Source organism: Procambarus clarkii, chromosome 13, assembly GCF_040958095.1.
Source record: "Procambarus clarkii isolate CNS0578487 chromosome 13, FALCON_Pclarkii_2.0, whole genome shotgun sequence".
Taxonomy (NCBI): Eukaryota; Metazoa; Arthropoda; class Malacostraca; order Decapoda; family Cambaridae; genus Procambarus; species Procambarus clarkii.
Window position 1 is genome coordinate 30,528,980 of NC_091162.1, and position 24,167 is coordinate 30,553,146.

A 24,167-nucleotide genomic window follows, 5' to 3' on the forward strand; every position below is an offset into this window, starting at 1 on the left:
TGGACTGATCAACCAGGCTGTTGGACGCGACTGCTCACAGTCTGACATATGAGTCACAGCCTGGTTGATCAGGTATCCTTTGGAGGTGCTTATCCAGTTCTCTCTTGAACACTGTGAGGGGTCTGTCGGTTATGCCCCTTATATGTAGTGGAAGCATGTTGAACAGTCTCGGGCCTCTGATGTTGATAGAGTTCTCTCTCAGACTACCTGTTGCACCTCTACTTTTCAACGGGGGTATTCTGCACATCCTGCCATGTCTTCTGGTCTCATGTGATGTTATTTCTGTGTGCAGGTTTGGGACCAGCCCCTCAATTATTTTCCACGTATAGATTATGTATCTCTCCCGCCTGCGCTCAAGGGAGTACAGTTTTAGGCTCTTTAGTCGGTCCCAGTAGTTTAGATGTTTTACTGAGTGGAGTCTAGCAGTAAAGGATCTCTGCACGCTCTCCAGGTCAGCAATTTCTCTAGCTTTGAAAGGGGCTGTCATTGTGCAGCAGTACTCCACTCTAGAGAGCACAAGCGTTTTTGAAAAGTATCATCATTGGTACAGCATCTCTAGTGTGAAAAGTTCTTGTTATCCAATCTGACATTTTTCTTGCAGTTGTGACGGCTACTTTATTGTGTTCTTTAAAGGTAAGGTCTTCCGACATAAGTACACCCAGATCCTTTTCATTGCCTTTTCGTTCTATGTTATGATTTGCCTGAGTTTTGTACGTGGTTTCCGTTCATATATTTTCATTTTTCCATAGCGCATGAGCTGGAACTTATTTTCGTTAAGCACCATATTATTTTCTGTAGCCCATAGAAAGACCTGCTCTACATCTGATTGGAGGTTTGCCGTGTCCTCTATGTTGCCTACTCTCATGAAGATCCTAGTGTCATCTGCAAAGGATGATACAGTGCTATAGGTTGTGTTCTTGTCTAGTCTCCGTGGTGTAGTGGTAAGACACTCGCCTGGCGTTCCGCGAGCGCTTTGTCATGGGTTTGTATCCTGGCCGGGGAGGATTTACTGGGCGCAAATCCTTAACTGTAGCCTCTGTTTAACTCAACAGTAAAATGTGTACTTGGTTGTAAAAACGATTCTTCGCGGCGGGGATCGTATTCCAGGGACCTGCCCGAAACGCTACGCGTATTAGTGGCTATACAAGTATGTAACAACTCTTGTATATATCTAAAAAAAATAAAAATGTCCGATATGAGGATGAGAAAAAGCACTGGAGCAAGCATAGTACCCTGTGGGACTGAGCTCTTCACGGTTGATGGGCTGGATTTTATTTTGTTGACCATTACACATTGGGTTCTGTTAGTCAGGAAATTGTAGATCCATCTGCCTATTTTTCCGGTAATTCATTTTGAACGCATTTTATGTGCAATAACACCATGGTCACATTTATCAAAAGCTTTTGCAAAATCTGTGTAAATTACATCAGTGTTTTGTTTGTCTTCCATAGCATCTAATGCCATATAATAGTGGTCCAGCAACTGCGACAGGCAAGAGCGCCCTGTTCTGAAACCATGTTGTCCGGGGTTAAGGAGATGGTGTGATTCCATGTATTTTGTGATCTTACTTCTTACCACTCTCTCAAATTTTTATGGTGTGTGATGTTAGTACTATCGGTCTGTAATTTTTTGCCTCTGCCTTATTTCCTCCTTAATTTATGAAGTGGTGCTATCTCTGTTGTTTTTAGTATGCCAGGGATAACGCCAGTATCTAGGCTTTGTCTCCACAGAATGTGAAGGGCCTGCAATAGTGGTTTTTTACAGTTCTTGATGAATATGGAGTTCCAAGAATCCGGGCCTGGTGCAGAGTGCATAGGCATACTGTTTATGGCTTCTTCAAAATCCAGTGGGGATAGGGTGACGTCTGATACATGATATTACCTCAGGTAGGTAATTCACATAAATTAGAAACAGCTGCAGCCCCAGGACTGAGCCTTGTGAGTCCCCACTTGTTAAATTCCTCTGGCTTGAAACCTCCTCTCTTAACTGTGACTCCTTGCTTCCTGTCCTTCAGGTACTCCGTTACCCAGCTCAATGTTATCCCTACGAGCTTCTCCATTGTGTACTCCACTCGTTCATGAGGAGCAGTGCCAACTGTTTTCTTCCCTTCAAAGACCCGCTTTGTGTGAAATTACTTAGGATTTCGTAGACGGGTAGGGGAAGATTGATTGATTGATGAAGATTAAGCCACCCAAGAGGTGGCACGGGCATGAATAGCCCGTAAGGGTAGGGGAAGGTGGGATGGTGCTCATGGACAGGTAGGGGAAGGTGGGGTGGTGCTCGTGGATGGGTAGGAGAAGGTGGGGTGCAGGTCATGGACGGGTAGGGGATGGTGGGGTGGTGCTTATGGACGGTTAGGAGGTGAGGTGGAGCTCAGTGACGGGTAGTTGTCTATGCTCTTCGTCTCATGCTTTCTCGTTCTCAATCTTCCTCTGTGGTGGTAATTGACTCTCGTAGTGCTCTCATGGCTTTGGGGTCCTTTAATCTGGTCCTCCCGGTGGCCGTCGAGATTCAACATTGGCTATTCCTTATCTCCAGTAAATTTAAGTCTGTAGAGTTTTGCTGGGTTCCAGGCCATGTTGGTGTCTCTTTAAATGAGAGTGCTGATGTTGCTGCTAAGGAAGCTAACCGCACTTGTCCCATCTCCCGTGAAGTCATTCCTTATTCCGACTTTTACCCAGTTATTCATTTCTCCATCCTTACCCGTTGGCAGGGTTGTTGGTCTTTTGTTACTGGTAATAAACCTGGTACTCTTAAGAGGAGCGTGTCTCTGGGGCCTTCCTCCTACCACTGTAACCGGCGGTGGGAAACGGCTCTGGCTAGGTTATGTACTGGCCATACGTTTTACTCTCGGTCACTTAATGGAGCGCCGCCCTGCTCCTTATTGTCCAAATTGCATTGTTCCTCTTACGGTCATGCACATTCGTGTTGAATGTCCTGACTTCCAGGACGAGTGTGTGTCTTGCTTTCCGACCGTCCCTTGCAGTCAATTGCCCCTCGGTAGAATTTTTGGTGAATCGGATACTTTTAATATTGTTTGCCTTATGCGTTTCTGTTCTCGTATTGGCATCCTTGGTGATATTTAGCGCCCTCTGATTACTCTGCACATTTGGTGGTGCTACATAGCCTTCCTGGTTTTGTGCCTTCTTTTGATAATTACATTGCATTACATTTTTATCAGTCAGGAAATTTTTCATCCCTGTTAGAAGCTTACCTGTCACCTCTCCAATATGTTCTAGTTTTCAGAACAACCTCTCATGTGGAACTCCGTCAAAAGCCTTTTCAAGGTCCAGATAGATGCAGTCAACCCAACCATCTCTTTCCTGTAAAATCTCTATGGCTCGATCATAGAAACTGAGTAAACTTGTTACACAGGATCTTCCAGATCGAAAACCATACTGCCTGTCTGATATTGTATCGTTTTTCTCCAGGTGTTCTACCCGTAAACTTTTAATTATTTTTCCAATATTTTGACTATTACACTTGTCAATGATACAGGTCTAAAATTAAGGGGGTCTTCCCTGCTGCCACTTTGTAGATTGGGACTATGTAAGCTTTTTTCCACACATCAGCTACAACTCCTGTAAACAGAAAAAAGGTAAAAAAAGATGCCTGAAAAATCAGTTGAAGTGGAATGCTGAGCTCATGTGCACATTCTCTCAGAACCCATAGTGAAACTCCATCTCGACCAACCACTTTGTTCTTACTTAGCTTCTTGAGCATTTTTTCCACTTCATCTCTATGCTCTATGTTGTTCTCTGGAATTCTTATTGTGTCGGGTTCTCAGAAGATTTAATTTTGTATAAACACACTTTGGAACTTTTTATTTAATGTTTCACTCATTTCCTTTTCATTTTCTGTGAATCTATCTCCACTTTTCAACCTCTGGATATTATCCTTTACCTGCAATTTGTTGTTTATGAATATATAGAATAGACCTGGTTCTGTTTTACATTTGTAAATCCCTTTTCCAAAATTTCTTTCTGCCTTTCTCCTCACTGCTGTGTAGTTGTTTCTCGCATCTTTGTATCGCTGGTATGTTTGGGGGTTTGACCTCTTCCATATTGAGTTCATTTTTGTGTTTTTTGGTATCTGGCCCTCTCGCAATTTCTGTTGAACATATCCTGTTTTCTAGTTCTGCATCTCTGCTTTGGTATAATTTTTTTGTGCCTTTTTCATATATTTCACAAAACTTGACATACTTCTCATTTACTTCATGTCCTAAAAGCAAGTCATTCCAGTCAAATTTCTTAAGGAAATCTCTGAGTTCCCTCATAATGCCCTCTCCTGAAGTCAGGCTTTTTTACTGCTTCAACCTCATTTTCTTTCAGATTATAATGCACTGCATACTTTATTCCCAAAAAGACATGGTCACCTCTACCCAAGGGAGGGAGGTACTGAATGTCAAATATCTCTTCCTGTTTCCTGGTAAATATCAAATCCAGCATGGAGGGGAACATCACCTTTCCTCATTCTCGTAGCTTGTTTAACATGATGAAGCATGAATGTTTCCAGGATGAGGTTTACGAATCTAAAAGTCTAAAAATCCTGTTCTAGCTTCATATGCCTCCCAGTCTATGGATTTCAAGTTGAAGTCGCCGACTACCAACAGTCGTGATCTGTCTTTATCAGCTCTTGCTATAATTTCTCTCATTATTATTATAAGCCTCTCTCGTTTATTATCTGTTACGGCCATAATGGGATGCAACCGGGTTCTTTTCTGATGGTATTAGAGTTTGGGTATCCGGCCCCAAGTTAGTAGAGGCTTTCAAGGGGTGAGCTCTGTAATGCAAGTAAAATAAAAAGGGGAGGTACATTAAATATACAAGTTCGTCACTTTATACCATGTATAATTAGTCTTCCCACCACCATAGATATATAAGTCATAAACGGGAAATATCACTACACAATGTACATCATCGTCTCACTCTGAAGACGCTGAACACTTGGCGAAGCTCACTCCGTGCAGTCTTGCCTGGTTTCCTATTCCGCGGCACTACCCTCTGCAAGTACCAAGAATCCACGATGAGTCTACCCTAGCCACAGGACAGCCAAATCACAATTCCACTGGGTGCCTCGTCGTGAAGGCCCACAACCACAGTCCAGCCTGTAGCTGGCAGGTACCAATCAGCCTCATGCTGTTAGGCAACTTCACAAGCAAATACTAGGGTTGCGAGCCCTAGGCAGGAGCCTCGTGTAACTCGCTGGTTACTCTTCTCATTCGGCACCACAGTCGGCCGTCTCTCCCACCAGCCAACCCCGGGTACGGCGAATCCCGTCACTGCACTTTTCAGGCAGACAGTTGAACATTCTACAGTTCTTGCCCGGCGGCGGCGGCTCACTGCTTCTCCAAAGCAGACGGGTAAAGAGACCTTGGCTGCCTTGGGTAGACTGACTCTTCCTGCATCACAGCAGCCCTGTGTTGACTCTGTGAAAGCAGACACGTCATCAGTACTGGGACACTACATGGGAACCACTAGGAAACATCACTTACTGGCTTATACACAAATGTACAGCTTATAGCTCAATAGATGGCACTGATGTTCTGAGCACCACCTCACCAGAGGTCAGCACTAGCTACCTCACGAGCTACTAGGACAAGAATCTAGCATGTTGAGCTGGCATATTCCTGCCACCACTAGATGGCGTCGTCCATTTCGTGGGGGTTTCAGGAGCGGACTCACAGATGGCGTTGATGTCACTGCTCCGTGTTCCGACGGTGGATTTGGGTTCGTAACACCTCCCCACCAAAAAGAATGTGGTTTGGGTTCTACAAAATAGAAAACCAAATTAGTACAAAACCAAATGGAAGCACATAAACACTGGACTGATGTGGCGAGGATGTCTTGTCTGCAAAACTACCTTAACAGGAGAATCAGGCACAAGGAAAACTCGAGGATCATAGGCCATGACCTGGCTGATGTGACTTCCAACAACCTCACTGAGATGCTAATCAGGGGCACAATTATCTCATGTGTCTTGGGTAAGGATCTGCATAGGCTCGTTCTGGGGTGAATCGACACCTCCCTGTGTCGTGGCACCGCTGGTGGCTGGTCGCAGAAGGTATTTCTTGTACTGGTCTTGCAGTCCTTCAGGAAGACGGGAACCTGGAATACAGGAGACTGATGATTGGGAGTAACAGCGATAGTCATTAAATCTGCACTTACAGCATTACCACTTACTAGGCCCACACCTAGTCCCAACAGGGCTGCTTGTACATTGAAGAGTGTGTTCGCTCTTCCACCGTCAGGTCGACCAACATTCCATATAACGCTGAATCCAGGCTCAGCAATCACGCTGGGGTGTCAACCTGTCGAGAACAGTCACTCATAAAAACATTTCTCCTACTCCCTGTATCAACCATCACCTTCCAGGTCCCTTCTTCGACTGCAACACTCACAGTGCAAGTCTCTAATCCCTGGGGTCTCTTCATGATGTTCATAGGAGCCATCATCTGTCGGTTCGTCCACTGGTCCTTACTTAGGACACACACAAGAATAAAACAAAATACCGCCAAGAAACATTTGGCTAACTTTGGAATAAGTTTCACGAGCCTGTAATATCCATAGCCGGCTATATCCATTAGCCTGGTTTGGAACAAAGAGGGCACTAGAACCTAGCACCACACGCTATACTAAATATGTTACGATTCCATTTCACTGTTTCTGATTGCATTGATAAATTGATTTTTCATTGATTTTCATTTATTTTCATTTTGATTTAATTATTTTGTATGGCATTGCCTTGGAATTGAACTGTGTTGTTTACCATACCGTTCATTTCGTGAGTATAGGTATAGATGCCACACCTGTGACAGGCAAACACTTTTTTTTTTTAAACAGCACCATTTGTTGCATGTAAGAGCAACACACACACTATACTAAATATGTTACGATTCCATTTCAATGTTTCTGATTGCATTGATAAATTGAATTTTCATAGATTTTGATTTATTTTCATTTTGATTTAATTATTTTTTGTGGCATTGCCTTGGAATTGAGTTGTGTTGTTTACCATACTATTCATTTTGCGAGTATAGTTTTTTATTTTTATTTTTTTCATTTCATTTTTTAACTGTTCTTCTTACTTTTCAGTGATGGGAACATTAGATCATTTGATGTTTCTAATTTTCTGATATGAATATCAGATCATTTGGGAATGCATCGGAAGAGATAGTCGGAAATGGTGGAGAGGACAAGGGAACAGGGGAGTTGGGGATGGTGGGAATGAGGGGACGCGGGAGATGGTAGAGTGGAAGAGGGGAAAGAGGAGGGGGAATGATAAGGTGGACGAGGGGGACGGGGGAGTGGGGAATGGTTGAGAAGATGAGGGGGTGGGAGAGTTGGGAATGGATGGGAGGATGAGAGGACGGGGGAGGGGGGAATAGTGGGGTGGACTGGGGGGACAGGGAAGGGTTGCTGTGTTCCAGCAACGTACATGCGTTGCTGAGCCACAGCAACGCGTGGCCGGGTACAGCTAGTAAATAAATCAAAATAAAATAATGTTTATGATCCATTGGTAGGTGCTGCTGGTGTTTGGTCGTGAGGACAGTGTGAGCGAGGCATGGTGGGGCGCCTGCAAAAGGCAAGGATATGATGTGGCCATTAGACGCACCACAGAGGATGCCCTCAAGGCCTTCCTTGATCACACACATGACCTCATCGTCATAGATGCAAGATCTTCCAAGTACCTGAGTGCGGAGAGTGTGTGTAGCTCCATACGGGCCTCGGACCACAGCCAGTATTCAGTCCTTGTCGGTGTTGTCAAAAGAAAGTAAGTTTGAATATTTTTTCTTTTTTCTTATATTGCCCATCATAAGTATAATATTGATTTGTAAATTATTCAATTGGTGGAACAATATTACAAGTTAATGGGTTTATGAATATTGTAGCTGGGTTGTGATATCCATTGATCATCAGACAATCCTGGCGCAAGGCTGGGGCACGGGTGAAAAACTCTCGAAACAGGTTACGGGTATACAAGAAATAACTTCAGATCATTTAATTACATGTTCATTTATAAAGAATTATATATTCCTAACTGTGTTCCTAACACCACATGCGTGACAATTACTCGTGTCACTCCAGCACCTTACATCCATACACATTATATTGTAGTAATATGAATAGATGTGAGGTGCTGGTGTGACATGAGTGACAGTGACACGTTTGGTGCTACTAGTGTATAGTTAGGAATTTATGATTCATTATAAATGAACATGTCAAGAAGGAATCTGAAGTTATCTCTTGTATACCTGAGGCCTGATTGCTGTATGTTGTATAGGGGCCCTGACGGCTGAATGGACAGCACTTGGGATTCGTAGTCCTAAGGATCTGGGTTCAATCCCCGGCGGAAGCAGAAACATATGGGCAGAGTTCCCTTTCACCCTGATCACCTATCAGTAAATAGGTACCTGGGAGTTAGACAGCTGCCATGGGCTGCTTCCTTGGGATATATATCAGAAAGGAGGCCTGGTCTAGGACCAGGCCGCAGGGACGCTAAGCCCCGAAATCCTTTAAAGATAACCTCAAGAAGACACCTGTAACCTGTTCTAAGACTTTTTCACCTGTGTGGCCCTTGGGCCAGGATTGTCTAATTATATGGCTGTCACAACCCAACTAATCTGGCATTTATTTTCAAATTCAAATTTTTATTCAGATTTATTCAGTACATACATTGATGAAGAGTTAAAAACATAATGTTCGATTTATAGATAGAGTTAGTAATTCCTAAAGCCACTAATACGCATAGCGTTTCGGGCAAAGTGTGGGCGGGGGGGGGGGGGGGGTAAAGACACTTAGACTAAAACTTAATAGTAAATGAGATTAAAGTATAAATTGTTAAAAAAAAATAATAGAAATAATTGGGGGGTGGGGACATGGCAGAAATCAGCAATTGTACAAGTTGGTCAACAAACAGCATTGTTTAAAATAGCAAGACATGAATTGACATTTAGGGGGTAAAGTAGGTTACATGGAGTTAATTAGGTAGTGCTTAGTTTTATTCTTAAACTGGTTGAGAGAGGTACAGTCTTTAACATGATTGGGAAGGTCATTCCACATTCTGGGTCCCTTGATTTGTAGAGCATTTCTAGTTTGTTTAAGTTGCACTCTTGGAATATCAAATAGGTACAAACAAAATAGGTGAACAAAATCTACTTTCTCAAATATACAATAACCAACACACTGATCATCACCACTGCAGGTATTACACAGCACAGCAGGCTAAAAAAAACTCTGAAATACCACTTGCTTAAGAGTTTTCAACCAAAATGTCAGATCACTTGGTAAGCATTATGATGATATAAATGCACTGCTCTCAATGCTCTATCGTTCATTATTTTAACAGAAACCTGGCTAAGTACAGACCACACCCAGCTTTTCAACTTAGCTGGTTATAGAGTCATTCACAACTGTAGCCCTAACAAAAAAGGTGGCAGCACAGCTATATACTACCAAGATACAGTGGCACCTCGACATACGATTGCCCCTACTTACGATAATTTCGAGTTACGATGTAAATTTCATCGAAAAATGCGACTCGACATCCGATGGTGTCGTCGACTTCCGATATTTGTTGGTACACGTTCTGGTCGACTGAGCATGTGGTTCCCGGTCACGCGGCCGACCTGCCTCAGTTTACTACAGCTGCCTGCTTAGTGACGATCGCGCCTATAAGAAATTCCGCTTTTGTGGTGATTTTTTGCATTTTGAACATTAAAGTAATTATTATATATCGCACCATGAGTCCCAGGAAAGTCAGTGGTAAGGCTCAACATATGAAAACCCATGTAAGGATAACCATAGAGCAGAAACAAAAGTACAGAATGTCTCTTCCTCAACAATTAAGAAAATGTGTGCAGCATGGGAAGAATTGCAAACCTTTGCTGAAACGACTCGTCCAAATCAAGCTGCAGTTGGTCGTTGCCTTAACCTATTCAATGACACTGTGATACATCATTACAGACAAATGTTAAAACGAAGGGAAAAACAAATGTCTCTTGTCAAATTTGTAGCGAGACAAACATGCACTGAACCACAACCAGGTCCTAGTGGTATCCAGGCAAAACGTAGGAGACAGAGTACCCCAGAGATAATATCACTGCCTTGATGTTTGGGGAAGGGGACTCCCCTTCCAAACAGTAACAACTCTCCTCCTCCCCCCTCATCACCATCTTCCATACGCCATCAAGAGCCCTCCATAAAGGTAAGAGAAACTTTGGTACTGTATTGTAATTAGAAAAAACATTGTATTCAGTATAAAATGTATTTGTATGTTAATATTTTGGAGGGTGAGGAACGGATTAATTCAATTCTCTTATTTCTTATGGGAAAAATCGCTTTGACTTACAATATTTCGACTTACGATCCGTTTCTGGGAATGGATTAGCATCGTAAGTCGAGGCCCCATTGTACCTTCATCTGCAACAGTGTCATTAGTGATAGAGATGACTACTGAATATACTTTTGTGCAATTTTCAGATAAATCCCTTAAATCCTCCTTGACTATTGGAGCCATCTATAGATTTCCCAATACAGTACTAACATAGCTGCATTCTCAGATAACTTGAGGAATGTTGACCAGACCACACACTAGAAGGTGAAGGGGCGACGACGTTTCGGTCCGTCCTGGATCATTCTCAAGTCGATTGTCAATCGACTTGAGAATGGTTCAGGACGGACTGAAACGTCGTTGTCCCTTCACCTTCTAATGTGTGGTCTGGTCAAAGTTCTGAACCATAATGGAAACTGACCCAACTATGGGATGGGTAAACCCATTTATTGCGTTTTCAAAATGGTCACCCATGTTAGAATAGACGAACACCGAAAGAATATTGTTGAAAACAACTTGATAACTTATTAAACCAAAATTATTTAGTAGTCAGAAGACAGACAGACAAACGCGATCTATATGTAAAACCTCTACCAGACAAATATTTTAAAACCGAAGATATTTGTAGTTTTATAAAAGTGGCAGTTTTCATCATTCGTCGAGCTCGAAATCCCGCAGCATTCATCTCAGAACAATACCTATTTCACGCAGATTCCTTAATAAACGTAAGAGTTCTATATGTCACAAGAAAGATAGAAATTAAAGCTTCATTCTAAATACCTTACCATGAGCATATTTAAATTTAAAGTGAAGATACGTGTATTTTTATAATCGTAGATCTCCGAACCCAGACAGATCAATCGACCGAGCAACACTCTCTCAGAACAATATTTATTTCATGTGAATTCGTTAATAAACACAAATGTTTTTATATGTCTCAAGAAAGGCAGACATATAAGCTTCACTTTAAACACTTTACCATAGACATATTTAAAGTTCTAATGAAGATACATGTATTTTAAAAATTACGGAGCTCCGACCCCATACAGACTGAACAACAGAGCAACTCCCTCTCAGAACAAAGTTTATTTCACGTAAATTCGTTAATAAACACAAATGTTTTATATGCCTTAAGAAAAATAGAAATATAAGCTTTATTTTAAATACATTACAATAGACATATTTATAGCACAAGTCAAGATACATACATTTTTATAGTGGTGTTTAGTAGCTTGATGGGCTTGGAGTGCAGACACCTACGCACTTGCTGATATATTGTATAATTAACAAAAATACGCTAATAAAGCCTAAAATCTTATATGCATCGAGAAAGACCGAGATATGAACATTATTATGATATTTATATATTGACGGCGTCGTCAATATATTAACGACGCTGACATGGATCATGACTACACACTGCCCTCAGATGTGGATACGACCGATGATAAATAATAAATAATAAATAAATAAATAAATAAATGTTTATTCAGGTAAGGTACATACAAGAAATTTTACAAAATTTGATAGATTTATAGATGGAGCTAGTACATACAATGCCTAAAGCCACTATTACGCAAAGCGTTTCGGGCAGGAAAAACATTAATGACTAAAACTTAATACTTATCGAGTATAAAGTATAAAATGTCTTGGGAACAAATAAAAATAAAAATAAAAAAGGGGGGAACATGGCTGAAAAAGGAGCACAAATACAATTAGGTCGACAAACAGCGTTGTTTAAAAAAACAGACATGGGTTGACAATAGAGGGGTAAGGTAGGTTACAGAGAATTTATTAGGTAGTGCTTCATTTTTATCTTAAACTGGTTGAGAGAGGTACAGTCTTTAACATGATTGGGAAGGTCATTCCACATTCTGGGTCCCTTGATTTGTAGAGCATTTCTAGTTTTATTAAGTCGTACTCTTGGAATATCAAAACTGTATTTGTTTCTAGTGTGGTGCTCATGGGTTCTGTTACAACCTTCACTGAAGCTTTTGTGGTCAGGATTGGCGATTACAGTTCAGCGTTTTATATATGTATAATACACATGAGAGAAGGTGCAGTGACTTCATATCTAACATATTCAGAGATTTGAGTAGGGGTACCAAGTGATGTCTGGGCCCAGAGTTGGATATTGTCCTAATAGCAGCTTTGTGTTGAGTAATTAGAGGACATAAATGATTTTGGGTAGTAGAACCCCAAGCACAAATACCATAGTTGAGATATGGATAGATAAGGGAGTAATAGAGAGTCACCAGGGCAGGGCGGGGTACATAATATCTGATCTTAGAAAGAATGTCAACAGTTTTTGAAACTTTTTTTGATATATTTAGAATATATCCCTGGAAATTCAGCTTGTGGTCAATGAGAATGCCAAGGAATTTGCCATCTATTTTGTTACAAATTTGGGTATTGTTTATTCTGAGATTTATTTGATTAGAGGATTTATTGCCAAACAGAATATAGAAAGGTTTGTCAATGTTAAGGGTGAGTTTATTGGCAGTTAGCCAAGATGGACTTTTTTTTTTTGAGATATATACAAGAGTTGTTACATTCTTGTACAGCCACTAGTACGCGTAGCGTTTCGGGCAGGTCCCTGGAATACGATCCCCTGCCGCGAAGAATCGTTTTTTCATCCAAGTACACATTTTACTGTTGCGTTAAACAGAGGCTACAGTTAAGGAATTGTGCCCAGTAAATCCTCCCCGGCCAGGATACGAACCCATGACATAGCGCTCGCGGAACGCCAGGCGAGTGTCTTACCACTACACCACGGAGACTGCTTATTTGGTTTTTACTCGTCTAATTATTTTAGATAGCAGTAACGAGTAAGTCTTTGAGAATTCTTTGGAGATGGTTCCTAACCTATACTTCTTCTCAAGGTCATTTTTTTTATTAATGGATTTAAGTATTCCCTTTGTAAGCCAAGGATTGTTAAGCCTTTTGGTTGTGACTTGTTTCGTAAGCATAGGACAGTGGGTGTTATAAAGGCTGAGAGTTTTTTGAAGAAAAGATTGCACTGCTAGATTGCATGATGAGAGTAAACATGCTGGTGTCATGAGGTAAGAGAGAGACCTTTGTGTAGGGTCTCCTCAATCTCGTCAATGAACCTTACTGACAGGCTCCAGTATCGTGGTGCAGTGGTAAGACACGTATACTCGCCTGGCGTTCCGCGAGCACTTTGTCATGGGTTTGTATCCTGGCCGGGGAGGATTTACTGGGCACAAATCCTTAACTGTAGCCTCTGTTTAACTCAACAGTAAAATGGGTTCTTGGTTGTAAAAACGATTCTTCGCAGTGGGGGTCATATTCCAGGGACCTGCCCGAAATGCTACTCGTATTAGTGGCTGTACAAGAATGTAACAACTCTTGTATATATCTAAAAAAAAAAAAAGAGAAATAGCAGTGTTAAATGTTGAAAAACAGTCTGGAACTCTTACCCCTGCAGATGCACAGAGCATCATCTTAACAGAAAAATGTCATCTCCTAAAACCAATGTAAACAAAAGTGATAAACAGTTAAAAAGCAGATTCAAAGCAAGAAAATATAGAGAAACAAGTGTTAAATGTAGAAAAACAGCCTGGAACATTATAAGACATATAAATGAACTATTGGGAAATATGTGTGACATGTATAGAGATGACACATTATTAGAACCGGGCAGGCAGAGACATGTACTCACCTAATTGTGCTTGCGGGGGTTGAGCTCTGGCTCTTTGGTCCCGCCTCTCAACCGTCAGTCAACTGGTGTACAGATTCCTGAGCCTATTGGGCTCTATCATATCTACATTTGAAACTGTGTATGGAGTCAGCCTCCACCACATCACTTCCTAATGCATTCCATTTACTAACTACTCTGACACTGAAAAAGTTCTTTCTAACGTCTCTGTGGCTCATTTGGGTACTCAGCTTCCACCTGTGTCCCCTTGTTCGCGTCCCACCAGTGTTGAATAGTTCATCCTTGTTTACCCGGTCGATTCCCCTGAGGATTTTGTAGGTTGTGATCATGTCCCCCCTTACTCTTCTGTCTTCCAGTGTCGTAAGGTGCATTTCCCGCAGCCTTTCCTCATAACTCATGCCTCTTAGTTCTGGGACTAGTCTAGTAGCATACCTTTGGACTTTTTCCAGCTTCGTCTTGTGCTTGACAAGGTACGGGCTCCATGCTGGGGCCGCATACTCCAGGATTGGTCTTACATATGTGGTGTACAAGATTCTGAATGATTCCTAACACAGGTTCCTGAACGCCGTTCTGATGTTAACTGGAACTCAACTCAGAATGTATCAGGTTCATGATTTGTACCAAGAGAAACAACAACGGCACTTTCCTGCACCGTGGGAGGTTACACCCTTTCCAGTTTTAATCCCTCCCTTTCCACCCAAGAAGCAAATTAGAGATCAGCCCAAGCTTCGTCTTGAGGTAAAGCTCAACGCCTTAAGCCATATTGATGCTCTGTCCACAGAGCATTCTCTCTCTCAAATTATATACACTGATGGTTCCCTACACCGCACCACGGGTGCAGCTGGAAGTGCAGTTGTCCTGACAATGGGCGATGGCCTATACTTTGAGTGGGGAGTCCGTATAAACAACTGGGCCTCTACCCTTCAGACTGAACTATTTGCCTTGATCCTTGCACTGAAATGTGTACAAGTCTCAAAACTTGATACATTAATTGTAAGTGACTCCTTATCATCCTTAAATGCTCTCAACTCTTTAAGACATAACTGTAACATGCTCGTGTCCGAAGCTAGACACAAATACAACAAAATTATTAAGGATGGTAACAGAGTCCATTTCATGTGGTCTCCATCTCATGTTGGCCTCCGAATGCATGATAGAGCTGATAAGTTAGCCAAAGAATCTGCCTTTAAAGGAGCCGTTGAGTGTAACCTTGGATTGTCAATGAGCAATCTGAGAGCAGCTGTACACCGAGAACTTCAACAAGATCTTGTAGATCTGAGGCAAAGTGAAATTGACACCAGTAATTCCATCTATCATCATACTATCATGCAAGAGGAGCCACACATCTATGGATCATCCAATAAAATCAGCAGACTTCTAGATGTTACTACTGCTCGGCTTAGACTCGGTTACAAGTATCTCTGGAAATTCTCATTATCTGCTGATGTAGACCTGACCAAATGTAAACTGTGTCAACAAAATTATTCGCACACCCTCCGTCACTATGTGATGGAGTGCGAAAAGATACGTGAATTTAGAGACAATTCTATAACCAATGTTCCAGCGATGTGTCAATATTTCATTCAAAATGATCTGCTACCAGAAATTTTGGCCAAATATCCCCAGTTTGCTAACTGTAGGTAGTAACTAAGTGATTGTAACCTACCCACCGCTGCCCACTGGATGGGGGGCGGTGTGCAGGACAAACAAATAAATTTTGACACTAGCTCTCCACATATGTCAGTTGCTTAATTTAGAACCTGTACTTGAGGTCGATCTCGAACCCATTGTTGATGTGACGACTTATATTGAATTTTGTAACTAGCTCATCAAGATTGTAACTTGCTTAGCTAAATGAATTGTGGGGTTCAGTCCCTGAGCCCATTATGTGCCTCTGTAACCCTTTCCACTACCGCCCACAAGATGGGTATGGGGTGCATAATAAATGAACTAAACTAACTAACTTCCAATATCATAAATCGATCCCAGTGTTATGTAGTAGAGAAAAAATGACTTATATCCAGTTTACGTAAAGCTACGAGTGGTCGAAACCACACTTAAATCCCGGAATGAACTTGCGAAGGTTTTTCCACTTAGGGTAGCTAATTGAATACGGACCTAGCCGCCACGAAGGCGCTAAGACGGAATTCGTTCTTAGCTAAGAGGAAAAACCTTCGTAAGTACCTTCCTGAATCCGGTGGACAAAATAAGTATATGGAGCACCACTTGGCAAATGGAATTTAATGTGAATAAATGCCATGTTATGGGATGTGGAATAGGAGAACATAGACCCCACAAAACCTATAAATTGTGTGAGAAATCTTTAAAGAATTCTGATAAAGAAAGAGATCTAGGGGTGGTTCTATACAAAAAACTATTATCTAAGGACCACATAAGGAACATCGTGCGAGGAGCCTATGCTACACTTTCTAACTTTAGAATTGCTTTAAATACATGGATAAATACATGGAATAAACCTATCCACCGCTGCCCACTGGATGGGGGGCGGGTTACAGGACAAACATATAAATTGTGACACTAGCTCTCCACATATGTCAGTTGCTTAATTTAGAACCTGTACTTGAGGTCGATCTCGAACCCATTAATTGTTGATGAGACGACTTTTATTGAATTTTGTAACTAGCTCATCAAGATTGTAACTTGCTTAGCTAAATGAATTGTGGGGTTCAGTCCCTGAGCCCATTATGTGCCTCTGTAACCCTTTCCACTACCGCCCACAAGATGGGTATGGGGTGCATAATAAATGAACTAAACTAAAAATCTGATGTTAGCCAGCCTCGCATATGCCGCAGACGTTATTCTCTTTATGTGGGCTTCAGGAGACAGGTTTGGTGTGATATCAACTCCTAGATCTTTCTCTCTGTCTGTTTCATTAAGTACTTCATCTCCTATTCTGTATCCTGTGCCTGGCCTCCTGTTTCCACTGCCTAGTTTCATTACTTTGCATTTACTCGGGTTGAACTTCAACAGCCATTTGTTGGACCATTCACTCAGTCTATCCAGGTCATCTTGTAGCCTCCTACTATCATCCTCTGTTTCAATCCTCCTCATAATTTTTGCATCGTCGGCAAACATTGAGAGGAACGAATCTATACCCTCTGGGAGATCATTTACATATACCAGAAACAGTATAGGTCCAAGGACTGACCCCTGCGGGACTCCACTTGTGACGTCTCGCCAATCTGAGACCTCACCCCTCAAACAGACTCGTTGTCTCCTGTTGCTTAGGTACTCCTCTATCCACCAGAGTACCTTCCCTCTCACTCCAGCCTGCATCTCCAACTTTCGCACTAGCCTCTTGTGTGGCACTGTATCAAAGGCTTTCTGACAATCCAAAAATATGCAGTCTGCCCACCCTTCTCTTTCTTGCCTTATTTTTGTTGCCTGGTCGTAGAATTCAAGTAACCCTGTGAGGCAGGACCTGCCATCCCTGAACCCATGTTGATGCTGTGTTACAAAGTTCCTTCGCTCCAGATGCTCCACTAGTTTTTTTCGCACAATCTTCTCCATCAGCTTGCATGGTATGCAGGTTAGGGACACTGGCCTGTAGGTCAGTGCCTCCTGTCTATCCCCTTTCTTGTATATCGGGACTACGTTAGCTGCTTTCCAAATATCTGGCAGTTCCCCTGTTGCCAGTGATTTGTTATACACTATGGAGAGTGGTAGGCTCAGTTCTCTTGCTCCTTCCTTTAGAACTCAAGGGGAGATTCCATCTGGGCCTATAGCCTTCGTCACGTCCAACTCTAGTAAACACTTCCTTACTTCCCCACTGGTAATCTCAAACTCTTCCAGTGGTTCCTGGTTAGCTATTCCCTCACTTACCTCTGGAATTTCTCCTTGCTCTAAGGTGAAGACCTCCTGGAATTTCTTATTCAATTCCTCACACACTTCCTGGTCATTTGTAGTGAATCCTTCCGCCCCTATCCTTAATCTCATAACCTGTACTGTTGTTTTTCTCCTAATGTGGCTATGCAACAATTTAGGCTGAGTCTTTGCCTTGCTTGCGATGTGCAAGCCCTCTCGTTCACTTGGTGGGGAGAGGCAGTGAGAGAAGGACCAGTCACTAGTGCGTCTTGGGATGGTCACCAACAATACAATAAGTGCAGTATTATATGTTTTTATAGTGGTGCTTCCCGTTTTTGTATGATTTAGAGACAGGAAGTTGAATAAATAAAGATTTTAGAACCCTGTGTGTAGGTAGTGGTGTTATTTATTCATGTGCTCAGCTCCGTGTCAAGTGATGTTATCCACATTTACTTTTCAAAAATATTTGAAAAGCTAATCTACAAGCAGCTTTACTCTTATCTGGCCAAGCACATTAATATACTTAGCTCTTGCCAAAATGGTTTCAGACCCAATAAAAGCTCTAACGATGTACTGATTAGTATGATTAACTTGATACATACAGCTCTTGATAAACATGAGTTCACTGTTGGGTTATTTGTTGACCTACGAAAGGCTTTTGACACTGTCAACCACCCCGATCAACATATGATCGTGATTCCTCCCTTACTCCTAACTAATTCTATGGATTTGTTAAATTTTTTTATCAGTTCCTCACTCCTAACTCGTCCAACATCATTACCCCTTGCACTAATACAAATAATGGGTTTGTTCCCATTTCCCGTCATAATATCTTTCATGTTGTCAACAATATCTTTCATGTTGTCAACAGTATATTTGTTGGGTTATGTTTGTTGGGTTAATCATTTATATCCTCTAATTGGTTTGTTGGGTTATTTGTTAATCTACAAAAGGCTTTTGACACTGTCAACCACCAAAACCTTCTTAAATTACATTATTATGGAGTCAGAGATTCTCCCTGCAATACCTTCAATCTTACCTTACTGACAGGCTCCAGTATGTTTCTGTGAATAATTCCATTTCTCCCACCCTACCCATAAATATTGGTGTTCCACAGGGCAGCATACTTAGCCCTCTCCTCTTTCTCATCTACATTAATGACCTTCCAAATGCCTCACAACACCTCAAACCAATCTTATTTTCTGATGACACAACCTTCATTTTCTCCAGTCCTGACCCTCTTGCTCTAAATGTCACAGTGAATGCTGAACTAAAGAAAGTTCATCTTTGGCTAACTGCTAACAAACTCACCCTTAACATTGACAAAACTTTCTAAATTTTAATTGGTAATAAATCCTCAAATGAAATTAATCTAAGAATAAACAATATCCAAATTAGTAACAAAGTTGATGGTAAATTCCTTGGTATCCTCATCGATAACAAGCTGAATTTCTAGGGACACGTTCTAAATATAGCAAAAAAAGTCTAAAATTGTTGGCATTCTTTAAAAGATCAAATATTATGTACCACGCCCTGCCCTGGTGACGCTCTATTACTCTCTCGGTATTTGTGCTTGGGATTCTCCAACCCAAAATCATTTATATCCTCTAATTACTCAACACAAAGCTGCCATTAGAACAATATCTAACTCTGGCCCCAGACATCACTCGGTACCCTTACTCAAATCTCTATATATGTTTGATATTAAGTCACTGCACATCCTCTCATGTGTACTCTTTATATTTAAAACTCTGAACTGTAATGTCAATCATGACCTTAAAAACTTCTTAGACGGTTGTAACAGAACCCATGGGCACCACACCAGGAACAAATACCTATTTGATATCCCAAGAGTACGACTTAATCAAACTAGAAATGCTTTACAAATCAAAGGACCAATAATGTGGTATGACCTCCCCCAATCATGTCAAAGACTGTACCTCTCTTAACCAGTTTAAGATAAAAACTAAAAACTACCTAATAAACCCCATGTAACCTACCTTACCCCTAAATGTAAACCCATGTCTTACTATTGTAATCATTGCTGTTTGTTGACCAACTTGTATAATTGCTATTCTCTGCCTTGTCCCCCCCCCTTTTTTTTATCAACACAATTTTTACTTGAAGCTCAATTACTATTAATTTTAGTCCAAGTATTTTTTCCCCCTCTCACCTTGCCCGAAACGCTATGCGTACTAATTTGCAAATTCTACGCTAAAGGAATATGCAAATATGGAAAATTAGGAACAAAATGCCATTTTCTGCATCCTCGAAAATGCAGGAACATGTTGGAGAGGGGTACATGCCGTTTTGGAACAGGGTGTAGATACTTCCACCCTAAATTATGTCAATTTTCAATTAGGGACAAAAAATGCTACAATCTTCAGTGTCTGGAATTCCATGTGAGAGGTACAGAGCGTTATAGACGGGAAGATCAATATGACACTACTGGAAATTTTTTAGAGGAAGGCAGAAACAGAGTAGTAAATATAAGAGAGAGGAACAGTCAGATGGAACCACTACAGGATTACAGAGGGGAACGGAGATACCCACAAGACTGGAATTCAAATTATCAACAAGCACATAGGTACTACACCAGACAACACCTGTCCTACTACCAAAACTGGACGAATCACTTCCAAAACGACACACCCTGGACGCAAACACAGTGGCCTCCTTACCAGAGCCTCAGATATTAACACCAAGTAAGGCTTCCAGCACTTCCACTAACACGATAACATCATTTATATTTGCCAACATCCAGGGTATAAAAAGACGCAAATCCAACAAAGTTTACTTTATAGATGGTCTCCTTCATGAGGCAAATGCAGTGTTTGCAGCCCTAACAGAAACCCACACAAAGGACTACCATGATGGTGAAATATGGATCTCAGAGTACAATCTTTTCAGATGTGATAGGAAACACCGGCTTCAGGGTGGGGTCAGCCTCTACATCAAAGACACACTCATCTGTACTGAGTTGCTAAACACCTCAAATGATATGGTGGAAGTGCTGATAATCAAAATAGAGATTTTAAATGTAGTTATTGTCCTTGTATATAAGTCACCGGAGGCAAACCCTCAGCAGTTTAAAGACCAACTAATGAAAATAGAACACTGCTTGGAAAACCTCACAAATCCAGCTCCGAACATCATCCTGCTTGGGGACTTCAACCTACGGCACCTGAAATGGAAGCACCTGGCTAATACAGTAATATCAGAAAGAATACCAGGAAGTAGCCTAAATGAACAGGCACATGCAAATGACCTGCTACGGATGTGCGACAGGTTTGCCTTAAACCAGCAAATAGTAGAACCAACTAGGAAGGAGAACACGCTGGACCTCATTTTCACTAATAATGATGAATTGATCAGGAACATAATGATTACAAATACCTGTTACTCAGATCACAACTTAATTGAAGTTATGACAACCATGGGGAGTAGACCTTCAAAACCAGTCCAGATTCCCAGTGGAGGAGATTTCAGCAAATTCAACTTCAATAATAAACAGATAAACTGGGAGCAAATAAACCAGGACTTCACAGAAATAAACTGGGAAGAACAGCTAGAAAATGCAAACCTGAACCAGTGCCTGGAAAAAATAAGCTCAGTAGCACTAGAAATATGTTCAAACCACATACCTCTAAGAAAAAAGAGGAAGAGATGCAGATTGGAACGGGAACGTCGTTCCCTATATAGGCGAAGAAAACTAATCGCGGAACAACTTGAGAGTCGCACCCTATCTCAAGAACGGCGAAGACGGTTAGGTAGAGAAATAGAAACAATTGAACTCAAGCTACAAGAATCATACAAAACCCAGGAGAGGCAAAGAGAGCAAAAGGCCATCAGTGAAATAGAAAGAAATCCGAAATATTTTTTCTCCTATGCAAAATCAAGATCAAAAACCACATCTAGTATCGGGCCCCTGCGAAAGGGAGATGGAACTTTCACCGATGACAACAAAGAAATGAGCGAGCTACTGAGGGCGCAGTACGACTCTGTTTTCAGCGGGCCATTAAACACACTAAAGATTGATAATCCAAATGAATTTTTCATGGATACGATACCAACATCAAATCATATATCAGACGTCACCCTATCCCAACTGGATTTTGAAGAAGCCATAAACAGTATGCCTATGCACTCTGCACTAGGCCCGGATTCTTGGAACTCCATATTCATAAAGAACTGTAAAAAACCACTATCGCAGGCCCTCCACATTCTGTGGAGACAATAATAATAATAATAATAATTTTTATTTAAGTAAGGTACATACATACAATAAATTTTTACAAAGATTGGTTGACTTGTAGGTAGAGCTAGTACATACAATGCCTAAAGCCACTATTACGCAAAGCGTTTCGGGCATGATAAACTTAAATGACAAGCTTAATACTAATTGAGCATAATGAGTAGAATGAAAACAAGAAATGAAAACATAGATGAAAAAGCAGCACAAATACAATTATGTCAACAAACAGCGCTCTTAAAGAAAACAGAAATTGGTTGACAATAGAAGGGTAAGGTAGGTTACAGGGAATTTATTAGGTATAGCTTCGTTTTTGACTTAAACTGGTTGAGAGAGGTACAGTCTTTAACATGGTTGGGAAGGTCATTCCACATTCTGGGCCCCTTGATTTGTAGAGCATTTCTAGTTTGATTAAGTCGTACTCTAGAAATATCAAAACTGTATTTATTTCTGGTGTGGTGCTCATGGGTTCTGTTACATCCTTCTATGAAGCTTTTGAGATCCGGATTGGCATTATAGTTTAGCGTTTTATATATGTATAATACACATGAGAGAATGTGCAGTGACTTAATGTCTAACATATTCAGAGATTTGAGTAGGGGTACCGAGTGATGCCTGGGGCCAGAGTTGGATATTGTCCTAATAGCAGCTTTGTGTTGAGTAATTAGAGGACGTAAGTGATTTTGGGTAGTAGAGCCCCAAGCACAAATACCATAGTTGAGATATGGATAGATAAGGGAGTAATAGAGAGTCACCAGGGCAGGGCGTGGTACATAATATCTGATCTTAGAAAGAATGCCCACAGTTTTTTTAACTTTTTTTGATATATTCAGAATGTGTCCCTGGAAATTCAGCTTGTGGTCTATGAGAATGCCAAGGAATTTGCCATCTAATTTGTTACAAATTTGGGTATTGTTTATTTTGAGATTTATTTGATTAGAGGATTTATTGCCAAACAGAATATAGAAAGTTTTGTCAATGTTAAGGGTGAGTTTGTTGGCAGTTAGCCAAAGATGGACTTTATTTAGCTCAGTATTTACTGTGGCATTTAGAGCAAGGGGGTCAGGACTGGAGTAAATGAAGGTTGTGTCGTCAGCAAATAGAATTGGTTTGAGGTGTTGGGAGGCAGTTGGAAGGTCATTAATGTAGATGAGAAAGAGGAGAGGGCCAAGTATGCTGCCCTGAGGAACACCAATGTTGATGGGTAGGGTGGGAGAAATTGTATTATTCACAGAAACATATTGGAGCCTGTCAGTAAGGTAGGATTTGAGGTATTGTAGGGAGTGTCCTCTGACTCCATAATGATGTAATTTATGAAGAAAACTCGACATTCTTAGCCCCTGTCAGTTTGGCTTCCGCTCTCAAAAGAGTACCAACGATGCAATTATTAGTCTCCTTGATATAATTTACTCAGCTCTTGACAAAAATGAGTTTCCAATTGGACTCTTCATTGACCTGAGAAAGGCCTTTGATACTGTTAATCATGATTACCTCTTAAGTAAACTCCATCATTATGGAATCCGAGGCCATGCACTGGACTATATCCAATCTTATCGTAGTGATAGACACCAATGTGTAGCCATCAATAATATAACCTCTCCCATTCTACCAATAACTGTTGGAGTGCCACAGGGCAGCATCTTGGGACCTCTTCTTTTTCTTATATACATTAATGATCTGCCTAATGTCTCTAACATTCTGAAACCTATTTTGTTTGCTGATGATACTACCCTCATCTACTCCCACCCCAACCCACATACACTAAATGGTGTTGTTAATAATGAACTAAAAAAAGTCCACTTATGGATGTCAACCAACAAACTAACACTTAACATAGAAAAGACCTACTACATCCTATTCGGAAGCAAATCTACAAATGCAATTCAACTTCAGATTGACAATGTAAACATTAGCAATAAAAATGATGGAAAGTTTCTTGGCATATTCCTAGACAAGAGACTTAACTTTAGTACCCATATACAACACATAACTAAGAAAGTCTCTAAAACAGTTGGTATACTCTCCAAAATCAGATATTATGTTCCTAACTCTGCTCTCATCTCTCTATATTATGCACTA

At 41.1% G+C, this 24,167-nt stretch overlaps 1 protein-coding gene across 9 annotated transcripts in view; it reads left to right on the plus strand.

Annotated features, from left to right (window-relative positions):
- Positions 1-24,167, plus strand: part of LOC123757285 (high affinity cAMP-specific and IBMX-insensitive 3',5'-cyclic phosphodiesterase 8B) — a 787,483-nt gene that overhangs the window by 253,534 nt on the left and 509,782 nt on the right. For 8 of the 9 annotated variants that reach the window (XR_011228393.1, XM_069323843.1, XM_069323837.1 and 5 more), the window contains one exon: positions 7,523-7,773. Coding sequence is in view for 7 of the 9 variants with exons in the window: in XM_069323843.1 (XP_069179944.1) it covers positions 7,523-7,773 (251 nt within the window). In the remaining 2 variants the exon portion in view is untranslated. Of the gene's footprint in view, positions 1-7,522; positions 7,774-24,167 lie in introns of those variants that run through there. The other variant, XM_069323845.1, reaches the window with a different exon arrangement.